Source organism: Eumetopias jubatus, unplaced genomic scaffold (genome assembly GCF_037043125.1).
Source record: "Eumetopias jubatus isolate StellerSeaLion01/CBP00866 unplaced genomic scaffold, mEumJub1_p1.0 scaffold_10, whole genome shotgun sequence".
Lineage (NCBI taxonomy): Eukaryota > Metazoa > Chordata > Mammalia > Carnivora > Otariidae > Eumetopias > Eumetopias jubatus.
The window spans coordinates 55,978,692-55,996,339 of NW_028274816.1; the positions used below are offsets into that span (position 1 = coordinate 55,978,692).

The following is a 17,648-nucleotide window of genomic DNA, read 5'->3' on the forward strand; positions in this document are numbered from 1 at the left end:
CAAGGAACAGCAAAGAGGCCAGTGTGCCTGGGACAGAGTGAGCAAGGGGGGGGGTGTGAGGGAAGACAGGGGACAGGGGTGTCGTGAGTCCACAGGAGGCATCCAAAGAGGGAAAAGACATCGTGCACTTACTGTGAATGGATTCTGCTGCCATATGAGGCACTTTCTGTTGGGGACAAGGCTGGCAGCAGATGATAGTGCTGGGACGAGGGTGGTAGCTTGTGGGGGTCAGACTTTGGATACATTCAGAAGGTCAAACCCACAGGAATTCCTGCTGGCTGGGATGCGGGATGTTGAGAAGCAGAGATGAGTCATGAATCCCTTCGAAGTTTCCAGCTTCCGTGCCTGGAAGGATGGTGGTTTCTCTGCTGCTCAAGGAAGCAGGCTACTGGAAGACTTAGCATCTAGTTCCACTAGTACGCTGGAAGTGGCTGGCCTGTGCTATGTCAGTCAGAGAGGATGTTGTCGGCCAAGTGCAGGCATCACGGGGAAGGAAAGGCAAGGCTGACCCACCCTGGCTAACCTTGACAAGACTCAGGCAGGTGTTGGGCACGGAGCCAGGCTTGTCTTCCACCTCATATTTTCCCTCTAGCCAACCTCTCCCTTCCTCAGGTCAGAAAGAATTTCTCCCCTCTTTACCTTGAACTCACTCTCAACCAGGTTAAGGAAGCTCCCACGCCCTTCCGCCAGGCCTGTCTTCGCTCACGTGGCTGGTAACTACAGACAGGCTACATCTCAGATGTTCCGCGTATAGTGTCAGGTAGAGATCTCGCACCCCATGTGCATAACCTGCGTCCTTTTCCTGTCTTCCAGAACTTCTGGAGCCATTTCCCCCTCCCTCTTCCGCCCGTTGTTTTCATTCAGCGGTCTCATTCTTACTGATGGGTCAGAGTTCTTTCTATATCGTGGACATGAATCCCTCTGTCAGTTACCTGTGTTGCAAATACCTTCTCACAGCTTGTGGCTCACCTTTTCATTTTGCTTCTAGTGTCTTTTGATGTCCAGAGGTTTTACTTTCAATGCAGTCTTTTCTTTTTCTAGATAGCCCCATGTGGATAACCCACATCCTTCCCCCATGATCTGAAAGGCAGCTTCTGTCTCATATGAAATCCCCATGAATGTATGGGTCGCTCCTGGGCTGTCTGTTCTTTTCTGTTTATCTGCTTGTCTAATCTTACACAGATACCATGGTCTCTTAGTGGGCAAAGGCTGAATAATGATGGTCTTGATTTCTGGTTAAGCAAGCCCTTCCGTACTCCTCCTCAAAATGACCTTGCCTTTTCTTGTAGTTTTGTTTCCCCCACATGTTTTAGTTTTCCTGGGGCTGCTTTAGGAAAGGCCCACAGAGGGGCTCCTGGGTGGCTCAGTTGGTTAAGCAGCGGACTCTTGGTTTCCGTTCAGGTCATGGTCTCAGGGTTGTGAGATGGAGTCCTGCTTTGGGCACCCTGCTCAGTGGGGAGCCTGCTTCTCCCTTTCCCGCTGCCCTGCTTGTGCTCGCTCGCTCTCTCTGTCAAATAAATAAATAAAACCTTTAAAAATATATAAAGTGGGCTCCACACCCAGCCAACTCGGGGCTCAAACTCATGAGCCTGAGATCAAGACCTGAGCTGAGATCAAGAGTCGGATGTTTGGCCAACTGAGCCACCCGGGCGCCTGTCCATTTTAAGAACAATCCCCATCTCCCTTATCTCACATCCCCCTCCAGCTACTGCACTGTTCTCTTTTACAACAACACTTCCTTCAAGGAGTTTCTAGGGGCTTGTGCCCTGTTCCTCTTTCCCAGGCTCTCCAGAAACCACTTCTGATGGCTCCATGGAATGGACTTTACCCTCACCCCTCCACCGGCCCTGCTCTGTTCCCCACTGACCCCGCTTTACCAAATCCAGGGGCCAAGTCTCTGCTCTTCTCTGACGTGACCACTCAGAAGTCTTTCTTTTCTTTTTTTGAAGATTTTATTTTTGGGTAATCTCTACACCCGACGTGGGGCTTGAACTCACAACCCCGAGATCAAGAATCACATGCTGTCCTGACTGAGGCAGCTGGGCGGGCGCCCCCCTTTTTTTTTCTTTTAAAAATTGAGGTATGGGTGCCTGGGTGGCTCAGTCGGTTGAGCGACTGCCTTCGGCTCAGGTCATGATCCTGGAGTCCTGGGATCGAGTCCCGCACCGGGCTCCCTGCTCGGTGGGGAGTCTGCTTCTCCCTCTGACCCTCTTCCCTCTCATGCTCTCTATCATTCTCTCTCTCTCAAATAAATAAATAAAATCTTAAAAAAAAATAAAAATTGAGGTATATTCACATGCCCTAAAATTCACCTTTTAAAAGTGCGCCATTCAGTCATTTTCCATATATGCACTAGATTGTGCAACCACCATCACCAGCTAGCTCCAGAACATTTCCATCGCCCCCCAAAAGGAAACCCTTTATGCGCTGAGCAGTGACTCCTATTCCTTCCTCCCCCCAGCCCCTGGCAACCACTAATCTGCTTTCCATCTCTGTGCACCTGCCTATTCTGGACATTTCTTATCCGTGGGATCCTACACTATGCGGTCTTGTGCGTCTGGCTTCCCTCACTCAGCGTGTTTTCAAGGTTCACTCATGCAGTAGCACATGTCCGGATTTCTTTCTTCTCTACGGCCGAATGACGCTGCACTGTTTCGATACATGTTTGGGTGTCCATTCATCGGATGGCCAACATTTGGGCTTCAGGAGCACCTTTTTTTCCCCCCCCCAGGAGCATTTTTAAAAGTCGAATTACTGAGGTATAATTCGCATACGCTAAAATTCATCCTTTTGGGGGCGCCTGGGTGGCTCAGTCGGTTAAGCATCTGCCTTTGGCTCAGGTCGTGATCTCTGGGTCCTGGGATCAAGTCCCACGTTGGGCTCCCTACACAGCGGGGAGTCTGCTTCTCCCTCTGCCCCCACCCCCGCTCGTGCTCTCTCTCTCTCTCAAATAGATGCATAAAAACAAACAAAAACCACTACAGATAGCCATGTGCAGGTTTTTCCCCCATTTGCAACTGCAAGGTAAATTTCATTTATTTATTTATTTTATAACTGGTTTGAGATAGAATTCATGTCCTAATGCAATTTACCTATTTACAGCGTACAATCTGATGATTCTTAGTATTTTCATAGAGACGTGCAACTATCACCACGGCTGATTTTAGAACACTTTCGTCACCCCAGAAAGAGGCCCCATCCCCTTTAGCTATCAACCCCCAAATCCCACTCCCCTGAACCCTAGTCAACCGCTAATCTACTTTCTGTCCGTCCAGATTTGTCTGTTCTGGAAATCTTGTGTAAATGGAATCCTACGACGCATGGTCTTTTGGGACTAGCTTTTTTCACTTGACGTCGTGTTTTCCAGGTTCAGCCATATCGTAGCACAGTTCAGTGCTCCATTCTTTTTTTAATGGCCGAAGACTATTCCATTGTGTGGCTATAACATACCTTATTTATCCATTCCTCAGTTGGTGGACACCTGACTTGTCTCCACCTTTTGGCTATTATGAATAATGCTGCTATGAACAGTCAAATCCAGGGTTTGGTCTGAACATAAATTTTCACGTCTCTTGGGCTCCCATAAAGATTTCGTCCATAAATATTCTTTCTCTTGGGTAAACAAGTAGGAGTGGGTTTGCTGAGTCATAAGGCCAGTGTAATGTTTAACTTTTAAGGACTTGGCTGACTGTTTTCCAGAAAAGCCACACCATTTCGCTTTCCCACCAGCAAAGCACCGAGCTCCGGGCACTCTGAGGGCTTGCCGGCATTAGGTATTTTGAAATGAGCCATCCCAGGGCTCACTTTGGCAGCCCACATACTAGAAATGGAACGATCCAGAGATTAGCGTGGCCCCCGAGCAAGGATGACGCATCAACGAGCCATTCTGATCAGGGTGTAGTGATCTGAACAGTACTCTCCTCCTGAGCCCCCTTTTCCCCTTGATTCAATCGCGCTGCACTGGATGGTTTTCCTTCTTTCTCAATGGCTGTTCCTTCTCTGTTAGGCTTCGATTTCTCCTCTTCCTCCCTTGCCCTCTGTCTGCAAATCTCTTCTCTCTCTTCATGCCTACCCCCCTGGTGACCTCCGAGACCTCCTGGCAGTAAATACAATATGGTCGGTGTTCGGGTGATTTTCAAATGTCCATCCCCGGCCCGGACCTCTCTCCTGAGCTCCAGACCCACGTAACCACGGCCGCCTCGGTGGAGACCCAAGAGCGCAAACCTGACATGTTCTTTCCACTGTCTTTGCGCTCCTGGAAAAGGAGACTCGGTGGTCCCAGATGCTCAGGCTTAATATTGGGAGTGTTCCTTGATTTCTCTCCCAGCCTGCATCAGATTGTCGGCAAATCCTGACTCCACCTTCTAAACGTGCCCAGAAGCCGCCCCCACCTTGGCCCATGCCAGTGTCCTCTCTTGCCTAGACTCTTGGAGTCACCTCCCTGGCTTCTTGGCTCCCACCCTTGACTTCTTAAAATCAGATTTAGCAGCTCTTGTCATCCCTCCTCGGTTCAGGACATTCCAGTGCTACATTTATGGTATGACTCTGTTTCTGTGGACTGTCCGGAACAGGCAAATTCAGAGACAGAAAGACCGGCGTGTTAGTAGATTTCCGAAAGCTGGGGAAAGGTGATGGAGGGATTGAGGGGTGATAGCTAAGGGCACTGGTTTCTTTTTGGGGTGATGAAAATATTCTAAAATTGGTAGCGGTGACAGTAACACAAGCCCGTGAATATACTGAAAACTGCTGAATTGTACATTTTAAGTGGGTGATTTGTATGGGATGTGAGTTTTATCTCAGTAAAGCTGTTACCGCCCTCCCCCCAAACCCTCCAATAAAAACTCCTTCCTGTGGCTCTCGTCTCACCCAGAATAAACCCAGTGTCCCCACCACAGCTTGTCAGGCTCGCTGCCATCTGCTCTCCCTCTCCCCCACCTCCCACAATCCCTCTATTTTCTGAACACATCATCTTCACTCTCCCTTTTGCCCACTCTGTTCCTGCCATGCTGGCCTGCTTGCATGTTCTGCCTCAGGGCCTTTGCACCTGCTATTCCTTCTGCTTGGAACAGCCCTCCCCTAAAATCTCCCACGGTTCATTTATTCCCTCACTTCTTTCACCCTCCGCTCAGCATCACCTCCTCCGGAAAGGCTTCCCTGACCATCGTCTAGAACAGCAGAGCCATCTGCCAGACTTCTCTCTCGCTCTGTTTTACTTGCCTCCACATCACACTCGACTTTGTGACATACCGGCTATTGACTTGCTTAATTAGGCATTGCCCCATCACCCTCCAGGAGACCTGTCCTGCTCACTGTCGTACCTCCCACCCCCCAGGGCTAAACAGTGACTGGCACATAGCAGATGCCCAAGAAACATTTGTCAAATCCACAGTAAACGAAAGCTCCCTGCATCCTTCCCTCTCTGGGCCTCAGGTCTGAGTGTTCGAGGGCCTCCTAATCGCCTTTCCTGGATGACCCGCGGTATCTCAGACTCATTCCAGTGACTGAGGGTGGCGCCCTCCCAAAACATGCCTACGTCCTGGAGCCTGTGAACGTGACCCTATTTGGGAAAAGGCTCTTTGCGGATGTAATCACGTTAAAGGACTTTGAGATGAGATCATGTAGATTATGCTGGTGGACCCTAAATCCAATGACAAGTGTGCCTATAAAAGTAAGGAGAGAAGGCGGTACAGGCCCAGAACAAAGGGCCTGGGAAGACGGAGGTAGGGATTGGGGGGGGTGTGGCCCCCACCCACGGCATGTCAGGAGGGAAGAGGCAAGGAAGGATCCTCCCCTAGAGTGTTGGCACCTTGATTTCAGACTTCTGGCCCCCAGGACAGCTAGGGGCTCGTTTTACGCCACCCGCTTTGTGGTCACGAGTCACAGCGGCTGCAGGCAACTCAGACACTCGCCATGTCCTGATAACCTCGGCACATTCCCCGGACCTGCTCCCACCCCCTGACCTGGCTGCGGATCCGGGCCTCGCCCTGGCGCCCCCCCGCCCCCCCGCCCCCCCGCAGGTGGTCAGTCGCCAATCCCTATTGGTTGAAGCTGTAACTGGTTGCAGCAGCAATAAGAAAAGAATACACTGCTGTAATGGTTGTATCTATAAAGGCATTCACCTCTGCAAGCCTGATTCCCACATCTAAAATAATGATTAGCAAATCTAGTGCTTGCTGTCCACTTCTGTAGGCGTCCCCCGGGTCTCTGACCGGGCCCTGCACACAGCAGGCGCTGAATGTCCACAGAGTGAATGTCTGCCGACTGATGCCTGGCACCTCCTAAACTTTCCCAGCATTAACTTAATCCTCAAGCACACCCTGTGAGATCAAAACTATTATCAACCCATTTTCAAGATGAAGAACTGAGGCAAAAGGACAGCCGTCCAATCTGGGGTTAAAAACAAAGATTCTGGAGCCATCTGCCCAGGCTTAGAACAAACCTGGCTTCGCCACGCTAGCTACGTGACCTTAGGCAAGTCTTTTAATCTTCCCAAGGCTCAGTGATCTCACCTGGAAAGCGGGGATACTAACGGTCCTTTCCTCGGGATCTTGTGAGGATTCGGGGAGCTAATACTTGGGAACGCTTGGTGCTGTTAGGTGTTGGCCAGAAGTCCAGGCTCGGGGGCCTTCTGGGGGCAGTAGCAGGTGTGAATGCACCCGGGTGGCCTGCCTTGCTCAGGCCAAGTAGGGTTTGTTGACCAGCTGACTGATGCACCGATGGCAGGGAGTCCCGAGTGCCCGCGGTCCCTAGGGCTGACCGGCAAGGGCTCAAAAGACATAGGCCAGGCGGGGCCACAGGTTTATTGGGGGTTCCACACACGCACTCACAGCATCACATGACAACGGCACGGTTACTCGGTACACGTGAGTGGCCTCCGCCCGCAGTCTCCTCCCTGGTGGCCCAGGCCCGGCTGGGGCCTTCCTCCTGGACCAGGGAGGGAGGGTGCCGGGCAGCCCCAGCCTGGAGAGGGGGCGAGCAGGGAACAGGAGGCCGGGGCGGAGGGGCTGGCCGCCCTCACTCCAGGGACTGGAGCATCAGCAGCTGCTTCAGTACCTTCGTCTGGCTGGTCTCTCGGATCTCACCGGCCAGGAACATCTCGTCCACGACCGTGTAAACCTGAGCGAAGGGAGGGCAGGAGGAGACCCCGGTGTGAGGGAAGTGAGGGAAGTGAGGGAAGTGAGGGAAGGGCACCCCCCACTCCCCGCCCTCCCCCTGCAATGGGTGCCGGTCTAAACCTTGGAAGCTGGGGGCCCTGAGAGCCAGGCACCAGCCATCAGCAGAGGCGCTGGGCAGCGCCCCCCCGCCCCCTCCTCTTCCCCAGGAGCCCACCTTGTAGAAATTGAACACCAGGTCTAGTTCACAGACGTTGTGGAAATACTCATTTAAGACCTGTGGGAGAAGGCAGAGGTGGTGAGAGCCGGACAGGGGGAGATACTCAGGGAGGGGGACCAAGGTCACCATCGGAAAGACAGACCAAGAGGACTGAAGGGAGGGGAGGGAGGGGGGAGGGAGCCAGTGACGGAGACAGTTAGAGGCAGAAACAAGAACAAGGACGATCAGATAGCAACAGAAAAGGCAGACCGGACAGAGGCGGAGGAACAGAGAGGAACCGCGCGGGCAGAGATGGGCAGAGGGAGGCCGCCTGTCCGCCGCTGCGGGGAGGTGGGGAGAGGGTTTGTGCACCCCGCGGGGAGACGAGGTGTTGTTCTGGGCACTCCAGGGCCCCTGGGGCTGCAGCCTGCCCGCCTGCGCACCTCCACGAAGTTGTGGATGGCCTCCAGGTAGGCCAGGTTGTTGTCGTTGACATCCACGCAGATGCAGAAGTAGAGGCCGGCGTAGCGTCGGTAAATGATCTTGAAGTTCCGGAACTGTGGGGCAGAGAGGCTGTCAGAAAAGGGGGGCGGGGGGGGGCAGGACCCAGCAGGTTGGGCAGAGCGGAGCCCAGAGAGTCAGTCCTTCACCCCAGGTGTGGTCCCCGAGGCCCTGCTCTGTCTGGTCCTGTGCTGGGGACACAGTGTTGACTGACACGGGCCTGACCCTCCCCTGCCGGGGCTCCCGGTCCAGTGGAGAGAGAGTCATCCTCAGTCATCCCCAGTGTGGGCAGCTGATCCAGGAGGGCTTCCTGGAGGAGGGGACATCTGGGCTGAGACCTGGAGGAGGAGCAGGAGTGCTCTAGGCCAAGGGAACAGCTTGTGAGAAAAAGCCCAGAGCCAAGAGGGAGGCTGGGGTGTTCCATGACATCCACGCTCCCCTTTCCGTGGCTCCCTGCTTGTTGTCTCTGGACAAAGTCACATTTCTTAACCTGGAACTAACTCACGCCATCATTCCATAAACGCTACCTGTGAGGCAGGCTCTGTGCTGGGCAGTGTAGTTACTGCTCAGAACCAAGACAATCTCAGCCTGACTGTGAACTGAACTGCGATATAAAATAGAAATACTTCGACACTAACGCACACACACAACCCAGGAATGGGCCAAGGACGCAGACTCTAATCTTATATGCTTGGGAAGAAGATAAAGAGACAGACATAGATACAAACAGGCAAACTGGTTTGCTAAGCACAATGTCTTTGGCCTAAATCTGCAAAGTCCCAGCGCTGGGTCTGACGGCGCGTGTGCTTTGTCGCCACCTGGTGGCAACTGCGAAAGCCAACAGTAGTCCCTGATTTTTTTCCAGCTCATTCTTCTGTTAATTTCTGTACTTCACTACGTTTTCTAACATTACTGTAGTAATTCCTGCACATAATCCGCGGATTAACAAGCATGTATCAGGGTGCAAACTCTACTTTTTTTTTTTTTAGGTAGGCTCCACACCCATCACAGGGCTCGAACTCGTGACCCTGAGATCAAGAGTTGTACGCTCCTCTGACAGACCCAACCAGGAGCCCCTACTTTTTTTTTTTTTTTTTAAAGATTTTATTTATTTATTCATGAGAGACGAGAGAGAGAGAGAGAGAGAGAGGCAGAGGGGGAAGCAGTCTCCCAAGGAGCAGGGAGCCCGATGCGGGACTCGATCCCAGGACCCTGGGATCATGACCTGAGCCGAAGGCAGATGCTTAACCATCTGAGCCACCCAGGCGCCCAAGGAGCCCCTACTTTTTTTTTTTAACTGATACAGAGGGGCGCCTGGGTGGCTCAGTCGTTAGGCGTCTGGCTTCGGCTCAGGTCATGATCCCAGGGTCCTGGGATCAAGCCCCACATCGGGCTCCCTGCTCCGCGGGAAGCCTGCTTCTCCCTCTCCCACTCCCCCTGTTTGTGTTCCCCCTCTCGCTGTGTCTCTGTCAAATAAATACAATCTTTAAAAAAAATAAAATAAAATAAATAAATAAACTGATACAGACACACAATCAAATGTTTGAAGGCCGCTGCTCTGGAGGAGAGGGTTTAAGACAGGCCTAGAGGCCAGGAAAACACCCGGAGATGGCACTAGTATCACAGCTGGTGTGGCCCTGGCAGGATCGGACGCTGAGCAGCACTTTTTTTTACTTGAAATTCTCCCTCTCCCGCTGTCACCCTCCCGGCTCGTCCCAACACCTTGGTTGTAAATTTGCAGGCTTCTCAGGGACCCGCCCCAGACTTTCATGGCTTCTTCAGCTATAGACTCTCAGATAAGTCTCTTCCTACAGGCTGGGGCAGGTCACCGGTCTCTACTGCCCCCGCCATTGGGCCCCCGTCCCCAGCTGTCACTGTCTGGGAACCGGTCGGTCTCACTGGACTGTGAGCTGGGGCTGTCACCACTGTGTCTCCAGCAGGGCTCTGAATAGGAAGGGGTCCACACCCTAATCCCTGGGCTCTGTGAACAGGTAACCTAACATGGCAAAGGGGACTGTGCAGGTGTGGTTCAGCTAAGGATCTTGAGATAGGGTGATCCTGGATTATCCAGATGGGCCCAGAGTAATCACAAGGTCCCTATAAAGGAAAGAGGAAGACAGGAGTGTGTGGCTCGGAGAGAGAGATCTCAAGCAGGTGGAGGCAAGGAAATGGACTCTCCCCAGAGCCTGCAGAGGGAACCCAGCCCTGCTGACCCATTTTGGACACCTGACCTCCAGAACTATTTAAGACAACAAATCTGTGTTGTTTTGAGTCACTATGTTTGTAGTAATTTGTTAGCACAGCGATACAGGAGAGTAATATAGGTACTAAGGAATATGTACTAATGATCACACGAGAGGAAGAGAGTTTGAGTGGCCTGGGCCTTTCTCACCGGCCACTCATCCTTTGGGTTTGCTCTCACAAGTCCTCCTCCAGGGGGCCTGCCCTGACCTCAGTCTCCTAAGAGAGACATTATTTCATGTCTCCTCCCCCTGATCATCCCCAGTTTGTTGGGGGAGGGACCAGTTCTCTCTTGTTCCCCACAGCATTCCCTCCTCCAGGAAGCCCTCCCTGACCCTCAGGCTGAGCCAGGTGCCCTCCTCCCGCCCCGCTGCTCCATCCCAGCCCTACCCTCTCGGGGTTGTCGTGATCTGGGGACAGGTCTGTGTTGCTCACGGGGCCATCTCAGTCCCCACTGTGAACGGAGGCACACTGGGAGTGGGTGGTTAATAAATGCACGGGTGAACAAATGAATGAATGAATGGCCTGGGATCGGGAGGCACCTAAGATCTGGGTGTGACGTTCTCACCTGAGCAGCCTGCCTCACGGACCCGCTCCCAGTCCCTTGGCACTCGGGGTAGGAGGCCACGCGGCACTGGCAGCGGGACACCCCAGGGGAGTGGGCGTGCACCCCCTCATTCTGTCCTGCACCTGCTCTGCCTGCTCTCAGCCCCCAACCCCGCCCCCCGCAAGGCCCCCCATCCCGTCCTCCTCCTGGAAACCCTTTTCTCTAGGCTGCCGGGACCCCCCCCCCCATCTCCTGATTTTCCCCTACCTCCTCACCTCCCACCTCTAGATAGGGCTTCTCCGCTCTCCTTTGGTCCCCTCTGTCGTTGTCCCTCCCCTGTAAGGACCGCAGCCTTCCCTGCCCTCTGTGTGCGGGACCTTCCACATCAGGGCATCCTGCCCTCTCTCTGCACTCTGACTCATCACTCCCGCCGGGATTCTCCCCTGGGGTGTGAACAGATACCTCAACCTGCTCTTTCCTAGGTTGGCCCACGTCCCTTCCTCTACTGAAAACCCTCCTGAGGCTGCCACCTCGCTCATAAGAGCTGAAGTCCACCCCACGGCCCAGGAGGCCCTGAGCCATCTGTCCCTGTTGTCTCTGACGCATCAGCCCCCCTCCCTCCTCCCTGGCTTGCAGCACCTCAGCCATGCTGGCCTTTTTTTTCTTTTTTCAAGATTTTATTTATTCATTTGACAGAAAGACACACGGCGAGAGAGGGAACACAAGCAGGGGGAGCGGGAGAGGGAGAAGCAGGCTTCCCGCGGAGCAGGGAGCCTGATGCAGGGCTCGATCCCAGGACCCTGGGATCATGACCTGGGCCGAAGGCAGACGCTTAACAACTGAGCCACCCAGGCGCCCCCATGCTGGCCTTCTTGCTATTCCAGGAATGCCCTGGTATGTTCTCACCTCAGGGCCTTTGCACTTGCCATTCCCCGGGTCTGGGGTGCACACTCTCATATATCCTCTCCTAACACTCTTTCAACTCCTTCAGGCCTTGGTTCCACTGTTACCTTTTCCAGACTTCCTACATAAATCATTGATACCTGCATTCCAACCCCCAGTGTACGCACCCCAGCACCTCCATCTCCCACACTGGCCTGCTTTTTCTCCCTGGCACCTCACCACCTGCTAGATGCTGTCTTTACTCTGTCTCCCTCTGACCAGAACATCAGCTCTCCTAGGGCAGGGACTCGGGTCTGTTCTATTCCCGCACCTAGAACAGTACCTGCCCTACAGCAGACCCCCGATAAATGTGTTGAATTTACAGGACAACTAGCCCGGCTGATGCCGTGGGAATTAAAGACAGAGGATTCTCGATTTAAGGAGACCAAAGAGGGGTGCTGGCTGGCTCAGGCGATAGAGCATGCGACACTTGATCTCAGGGTTGTGGGTTCGAGCCGCACACTGGAAGTAGATTACTTAAAAATAAAAGCTTAAAAAAAAAGAAGAAAATTATTACAATGAGGGGCGCCTGGGTGGCTCAGTTGGTTAAGCATCTCCCTTCAGCTCAGGTCATGATCCCAGGGTCCCGGTATCCTCGAGTCCTGCATACGGCGCCCTGCGGAGGCTGCTTCTCCCTCTCCCTTTGCCACTCCCCCCTGCTTGTGCTCTATCTCAAATAAATAAAATCTTAAAAAAAGAAAAAAAGAAAATTTTCATAATGAAAAGTTCCCCAAAAAGGAAGGAAGACAGGGGCGCCTGGGTGGCTCGGTCGTTAAGCATCTGCCTCCGGCTCAGGTCATGATCCCAGGGTCCTGGGATCAGGCCCCACATCAGGCTCTCCACTCAGCGGGGAGCCTGTTTCTCCCTTTCCCACTCCCCCTGCTTGTGTTCCCTCTCTCGCTGTCTCTCTGTTAAATAAATAAATAAAATCTTGGAAAAAAAAAAAAAGGAAGACAGAAAGCTAAAAGCATGTCGAGGGAATGAACGTAGGAAGGAAAGAGGGTCTGAGGGGTTACTGCAGTTAGAGGTTGGGCAGGAGGCTGGTAAGGAGGGTCAAAGGTAAAAAGGCAAGTGTGAGAGGCATGGGGGTAGCTTCACCTCCACAAAGTTGGTGTGTTTGGCATCTCGGACAGTGACCACAGCGTGCACCTCCTCAATCAACTTCTGTTTCTCATCGTCATCGAACTGCATGTACCACTTGGCCAGGCGCGTCTTGCCCGCCCGGTTCTGGATGAGGATGAAGCGGATCTGGGGACAGGAGGAGGAAAAGGAAGTGAGAGCAGTCGGGAGAGCTGGCCAGGGGCTGGGGGGGGGGTCCCACCCAACAGCCCCGCCCATCCCCGCTGGGTAGGTAGGGCCCATGCCCTTCCAGCTCTCGACTTCTCCTCAGAGCCCGGTCAGGCCAGCCTGGCCACGTCCCAACACCCCAGGGGAAGGACCGCTTCCACAGGTCAACTCCCCTGTCAGTTCCAGGGCCCTGAGGCCCAGGCTCCACTACCCCTTGTCTGCTTGACCTTGGACAAAGGATCTGCCCCCCCACCCCAGCTTCAGTTTCCCCACCGGCAAAATAAGTTTCCTTAGAAGATCCATCTTGGCAGGGTGTCTTGCAGGTTAAATGTTTATAAACTCAATCCAGTAGCTTGGCACATAGCAGGCACTCAATAAATGTTTGAGTTGGGGGCGCCTGGGTGGCTCAGTCGTTAAGCATCTGCCTTCGGCTCAGGTCATGGTCCCAGGGTCCTGGGATCAAGCCCCACGTCGGGGCTCCTTGCTCAGCGGGAAGCCTGCTTCTCCCTCTCCCGCTCCCCCTGCTTGTGTTCCTGCTCTCGCTGTGTCTCTCTCTGTCAAATAAATAAAATCTTAAAAAAAAAATGTTTTGAGTTGCAGGGGTGCCTGGCTGGCTCGGTCGGAGGAGCACGCGAGTCTTGATCTCGGGGTCGTGAGTTCAAGCCCCATGTTGGGTGCAGAGATTACTTAAATTTTTTTTTAAAGATTTTACTTATTTATTTATTTGAGAGAGAGAGAGAATGAGAGAGAGAGAGCATGAGAGGGAGGAGGGTCAGAGGGAGAAGCAGACTCCCCGCCGAGCAGGGAGCCCGATGTGGGACTCGATCCCGGGACTCCAGGATCATGACCTGAGCCGAAGGCAGTCGCCTAACCAACTGAGCCACCCAGGCGCCCGGGTGCAGAGATTACTTAAATAAATAAATAAAAACTTAAAAAAAAAATGTTTGAGCTTCATACTTCTTTGGTCTGAATCCCAGAGAGCCCCCTTTTCCTTCTTTTTACTTACCAATTCTTAAAAATTTTCACCCATTGAAGATGTGTACAGTTCAGTGATTTTTCGTATACTCATACACTTGTGGAAAAATCACTACTAATTCCAGAATGTTTTCATCACCCCAAAAAGAAATCCCCACCCATTAGCAGCCACTCTCTCCCCGCCAGCCCCTGGCAACGAAGAATGTTTCTTTCTCTACAGATATGCCTGTTCTGGACATTTCATACAAATAGAATCAGACAATACGTGGCCTTTTTGTATTTGGCTTCTTTCGTTCGGCAATGTTTTCAAAGTTCACCCACGTTGTAGCTTGGGTCTCTGCTTCCTTTCTTTTTATGGCAGAATTACGTTCCACTGGATGGATATACCTTGTTTTGTTTATTAGAACATTTGCGTCATTTCCACTTTTTGGTGATTGTGAATTAGACTGCTATGAACATTCACATAAAAGCTTCTACGTGGACGTATGTTTCTATCTGTCCTGGCTATATACCTAGGAGGGGAATCGCTGGGTCATATGGTAACGCTACGTCTAACTTTTTTCAGCCACTGCTAAATGGTTTCCCAAAGTATCTGCCACTTCTCAAGTGATGTAACTGCGTGGTGCCTCAGTTTACCCCCCTGGAAAAGAGGGCCTCATAAAAGTGTGACAAGATGAAAACAAGATATGAAAAGTATCCAGAACAGTGCCTGGCTCAGATCACGCACTGTGTCAGCTGTGATTATCAGCAGTGAGAGCTAGGAAATTTGTTTTTATGATTCTGAAAAGCCAGGTCAACCTTCCTAGGGCTACTACGAAAATGGAACGAGTTAATGCTAGAAGTGCTTAGCACAGTGCTTATTACATACTGAGTGCTCAATATAATGAGCTATGATGACGGAGGTGCATTTGTCCAAGCGGCTAAGCACACAGACTCTAGAGCCTGAATGGATCCTGGCACTCTTGGCTGTATTTCCACAGGCTAGTCAGTCTCTCTGGGCCTCAGTTTCTTCTTATGTGTAATGTACGTAATGAGAGAACCTCCCTCATAAGACAGTCACATGGGTTAATAAACGTAAGGGGTGTAGCACAGTGACTATCAAGTATTAGTTCTCAGTGGTACTATAATTCACCATCATTTAGCTTTAAGAAAACCAAGGCCCGGGGTGCCTGGGTGGCTCAGTCGGTTAAGCGTCTGCCTTTGGCTCAGGTCATGATCCTGGTGGGGTCCTGGGATCGAGCCCTGCATGGGGCTCCCTCTCAGCGGGCAGTCTGCTTCCCCCCTCCCTCTACCCCTCCCCAGCTCCTGCTCTCTCTCTCTCTCTCTCAAATAAATAATAAAACCTTTTAAAAAAAATAAAAATAAATTAAAAAAAGAAAAACCAAGGCCCAAGTTCACCCAGGTAGGAAGCCTGCCTTTGGACCCAGTTCTGTTTGAGACAGGCAGGTGTAGAGCCATTTTATAGATGAAGAAAGCAAGGCTCACAGCCACAAAGCACAGCTGGGAGTCCAAAGGCTTTGCTCTGGAACGCTTTACCCTCTGGGAGCCCATACCCATTCCTGGGAGTCCACTCTCTTTCCTAAGCCTCATTCTCCGATATTCCAACCCCCCTGCCCCAACCAATCAAGCAGGACAGACACAGGATATTACACTCTCCTTCCAAGAACCCATTCCGCTGAGCCAGGGAAAACCACTTCCCAGCAGGCCAGGGGTCCTGGGTAGGAAGGGAAAGAGCATGGGCCTGGCAGGGGGATGGGGAGGGGGGGAACCCCACCAGGCAGCCACAACCATACATGGGGCATACGGTAAGGAGAGCCAAAAGGGTTGAGGGAGAGCCCTATCTCTTACCCCCAAATTCCCTTATAACACCTCTTCGTGTTTCTTCTCCCAGTTAGAATCTCTCCACCTCTGGGAATCTACCCTGAGAGGTACCTTCCCTCCTGCATACTCACCCCCTGATGTTCCCTCTGGACACCTCCCAACCTTCCCTGTCTCCAAGCCCCCTCCCCTCAAATTGTTCCCTTTTGACTTCCAATTTCTAGGGTTCAATCCCCTCTCTCAGGCCTCAGGAGGTCTTTTACTTAGGACATCACTCCTCTGAGGCCAATCTTCTCCCCTGTTCCAAAGGTCACACGTTGCCTTCAAGGACCCTGTTTGTGGGGGAGACTCCCTCCTTGTTCTGACACCCACCTCCATTTATCTCTTTTTCCAGCTCCCTTCTCAAAAGAATCCTTGCTTTACTGTCCAAAGACCCACCCTAGGGGAGGGCAGCCAAATCCAAAGCCCAGTGCTTGCTCCAAAAGCTCCATCTCCAACTCTCACACTTCTATGCCTGCTCCCTACCCAAGACGCCTCTTCTTGGAAAGACCTGTTCCACTGCTCCCCGTCAGTTTCAAATAACCAGTCCTTACCTCCAAGCCTTCTCCCGCTTTGCAGCACACTTCCCCTGACTCTAAAGCCCCATTCCCTACAGTAGCCTACTTCCCCTCTCCAGTGTCCAGTCTCTTCCCCTTGAGATTCTCTCTCTCATCAGCAGTAACCTGCCCGTTTCAACAACCCCTCTCTGCCTTCAATGTCAGCTTCCGGCTTCTGAAGACCCCCTTCTCTCCAATCCCAGGGTCTCCCATTCTCCAACAATCCTGCCACACTCCCAAGAGCCCTTCTCTTGAGACGCGTCTTTCTCTTGGGACGCCCCCTCCCCCACCTCCAATTCCTGCCCCCCACCTCCGAGATCCCGCTTCTCAAGTTGCCTCCCCATTTCAACCCTCCACCCCTTAGTCGTCTCCAATGTCTCCCTCCCGCACAGCCCCCTCCCCTTGGCCCCCGGTCTCTAATGTCCCATGGCTTCGAGACCCCCGGTGCACTCCCGCGCCCGGAATCACCGCCCAGCTGCCCCCTTCCCGGGCCTCCGGTCAGCCACAATCCTGAGAGCCCGCGCCTGGCCCAAACCATAGTACGGCGGCAGGGGAGGCTTGTCAGTACCCGACCGAGCCTCGAGTACCTGCACGTAGACCCACCCTCCGCCCGGCCCCGACGTGGGCGCGCCCCCGTTACCATGGCGACCCCCGTCCGGACCCCAGCGGCCCCGGTCCCGCGGCTCCTGGGCGGCTCCGGCTCTCGCAGCAGTTAGGGGACCCAGGGCTAGAGAGGACTTCCGGCAGAAGAGCTCGCCCGCCCTCTCGCGCACAGCCCACTGGGAACTGTAGTCTCAAGAATGTGTTTGGTCAGGGCGGCCGCAAGCCTGGGAAAAGGGCCGGTCCCGCTTCCCAACATGCCGCGCGACTGTCCTTTTCCCACCACACTGTACTTACCCTGAATGCATGCCGGGAGTTGCGGGCGAATGTCTCTTCCGAGGACTACAATTCACGACATGCGTGACAGCCAGCAACGGGGAGTTGCATTCTGGGAAATGTAGTTCTGGTAGCCCTGAGCCCACCCCATCTTCCCAAGGCGAGAAGGGCATGCTGGAAATAGTAGTTTTAAGTAAGAAACTGGGCTGTGGAAGCGCAAAGTGTAACTCCGCACTCACCTAGTGCTTTGTTTAAAATGTGACGAGTGTTTCCCTGTGAGAGATGGACAGTGGTTTAGGAGAATGATTTTGAGAGTCAGAACTGTGTACGAATCTTGCCATTGCATTTCCTAGCTGGGGGACTTTGGGACAACAACTTAACCTCTTAATTCTATTTCTTCATCCGTAAACAGGATTGATCAAGGGGTCACTTCGGTAGGGTTGTTTTAAAGCTTCCGTAAGCTTTCAAAGTACTTATCACTGTGTTTGACATATAGCAAATGCCCAATAAATACTAGTTAATATCATGAATACTCATTTTTAAAAAAGATATTT

The 17,648-nt window shown here is 52.7% G+C and overlaps 1 protein-coding gene and 1 non-coding gene across 2 annotated transcripts; one reads left to right on the plus strand and one right to left on the minus strand.

Moving 5' to 3' along the window:
* The first annotated feature begins 3,796 nt into the window (after positions 1–3,796).
* Positions 3,797–3,900, plus strand: LOC114197222 (U6 spliceosomal RNA). Its single transcript, XR_003606868.1, has one exon. It is a non-coding gene; the product is annotated as a U6 spliceosomal RNA (small nuclear RNA).
* A 2,877-nt stretch (positions 3,901–6,777) lies between these two features.
* AP2S1 (adaptor related protein complex 2 subunit sigma 1) lies at positions 6,778–16,993 on the minus strand. The gene is made up of 5 exons (XM_028088147.2): positions 16,859–16,993; positions 12,641–12,790; positions 7,755–7,868; positions 7,330–7,389; positions 6,778–7,116 (listed from the first exon to the last, which is right to left on the minus strand). The coding sequence occupies exons 1-5, from the start codon at positions 16,859–16,861 to the stop codon at positions 7,015–7,017; spliced, it is 429 nt and encodes a 142-aa protein (XP_027943948.1). The 5' UTR covers positions 16,862–16,993; the 3' UTR covers positions 6,778–7,014.
* Positions 16,994–17,648: the final 655 nt, after the last annotated feature.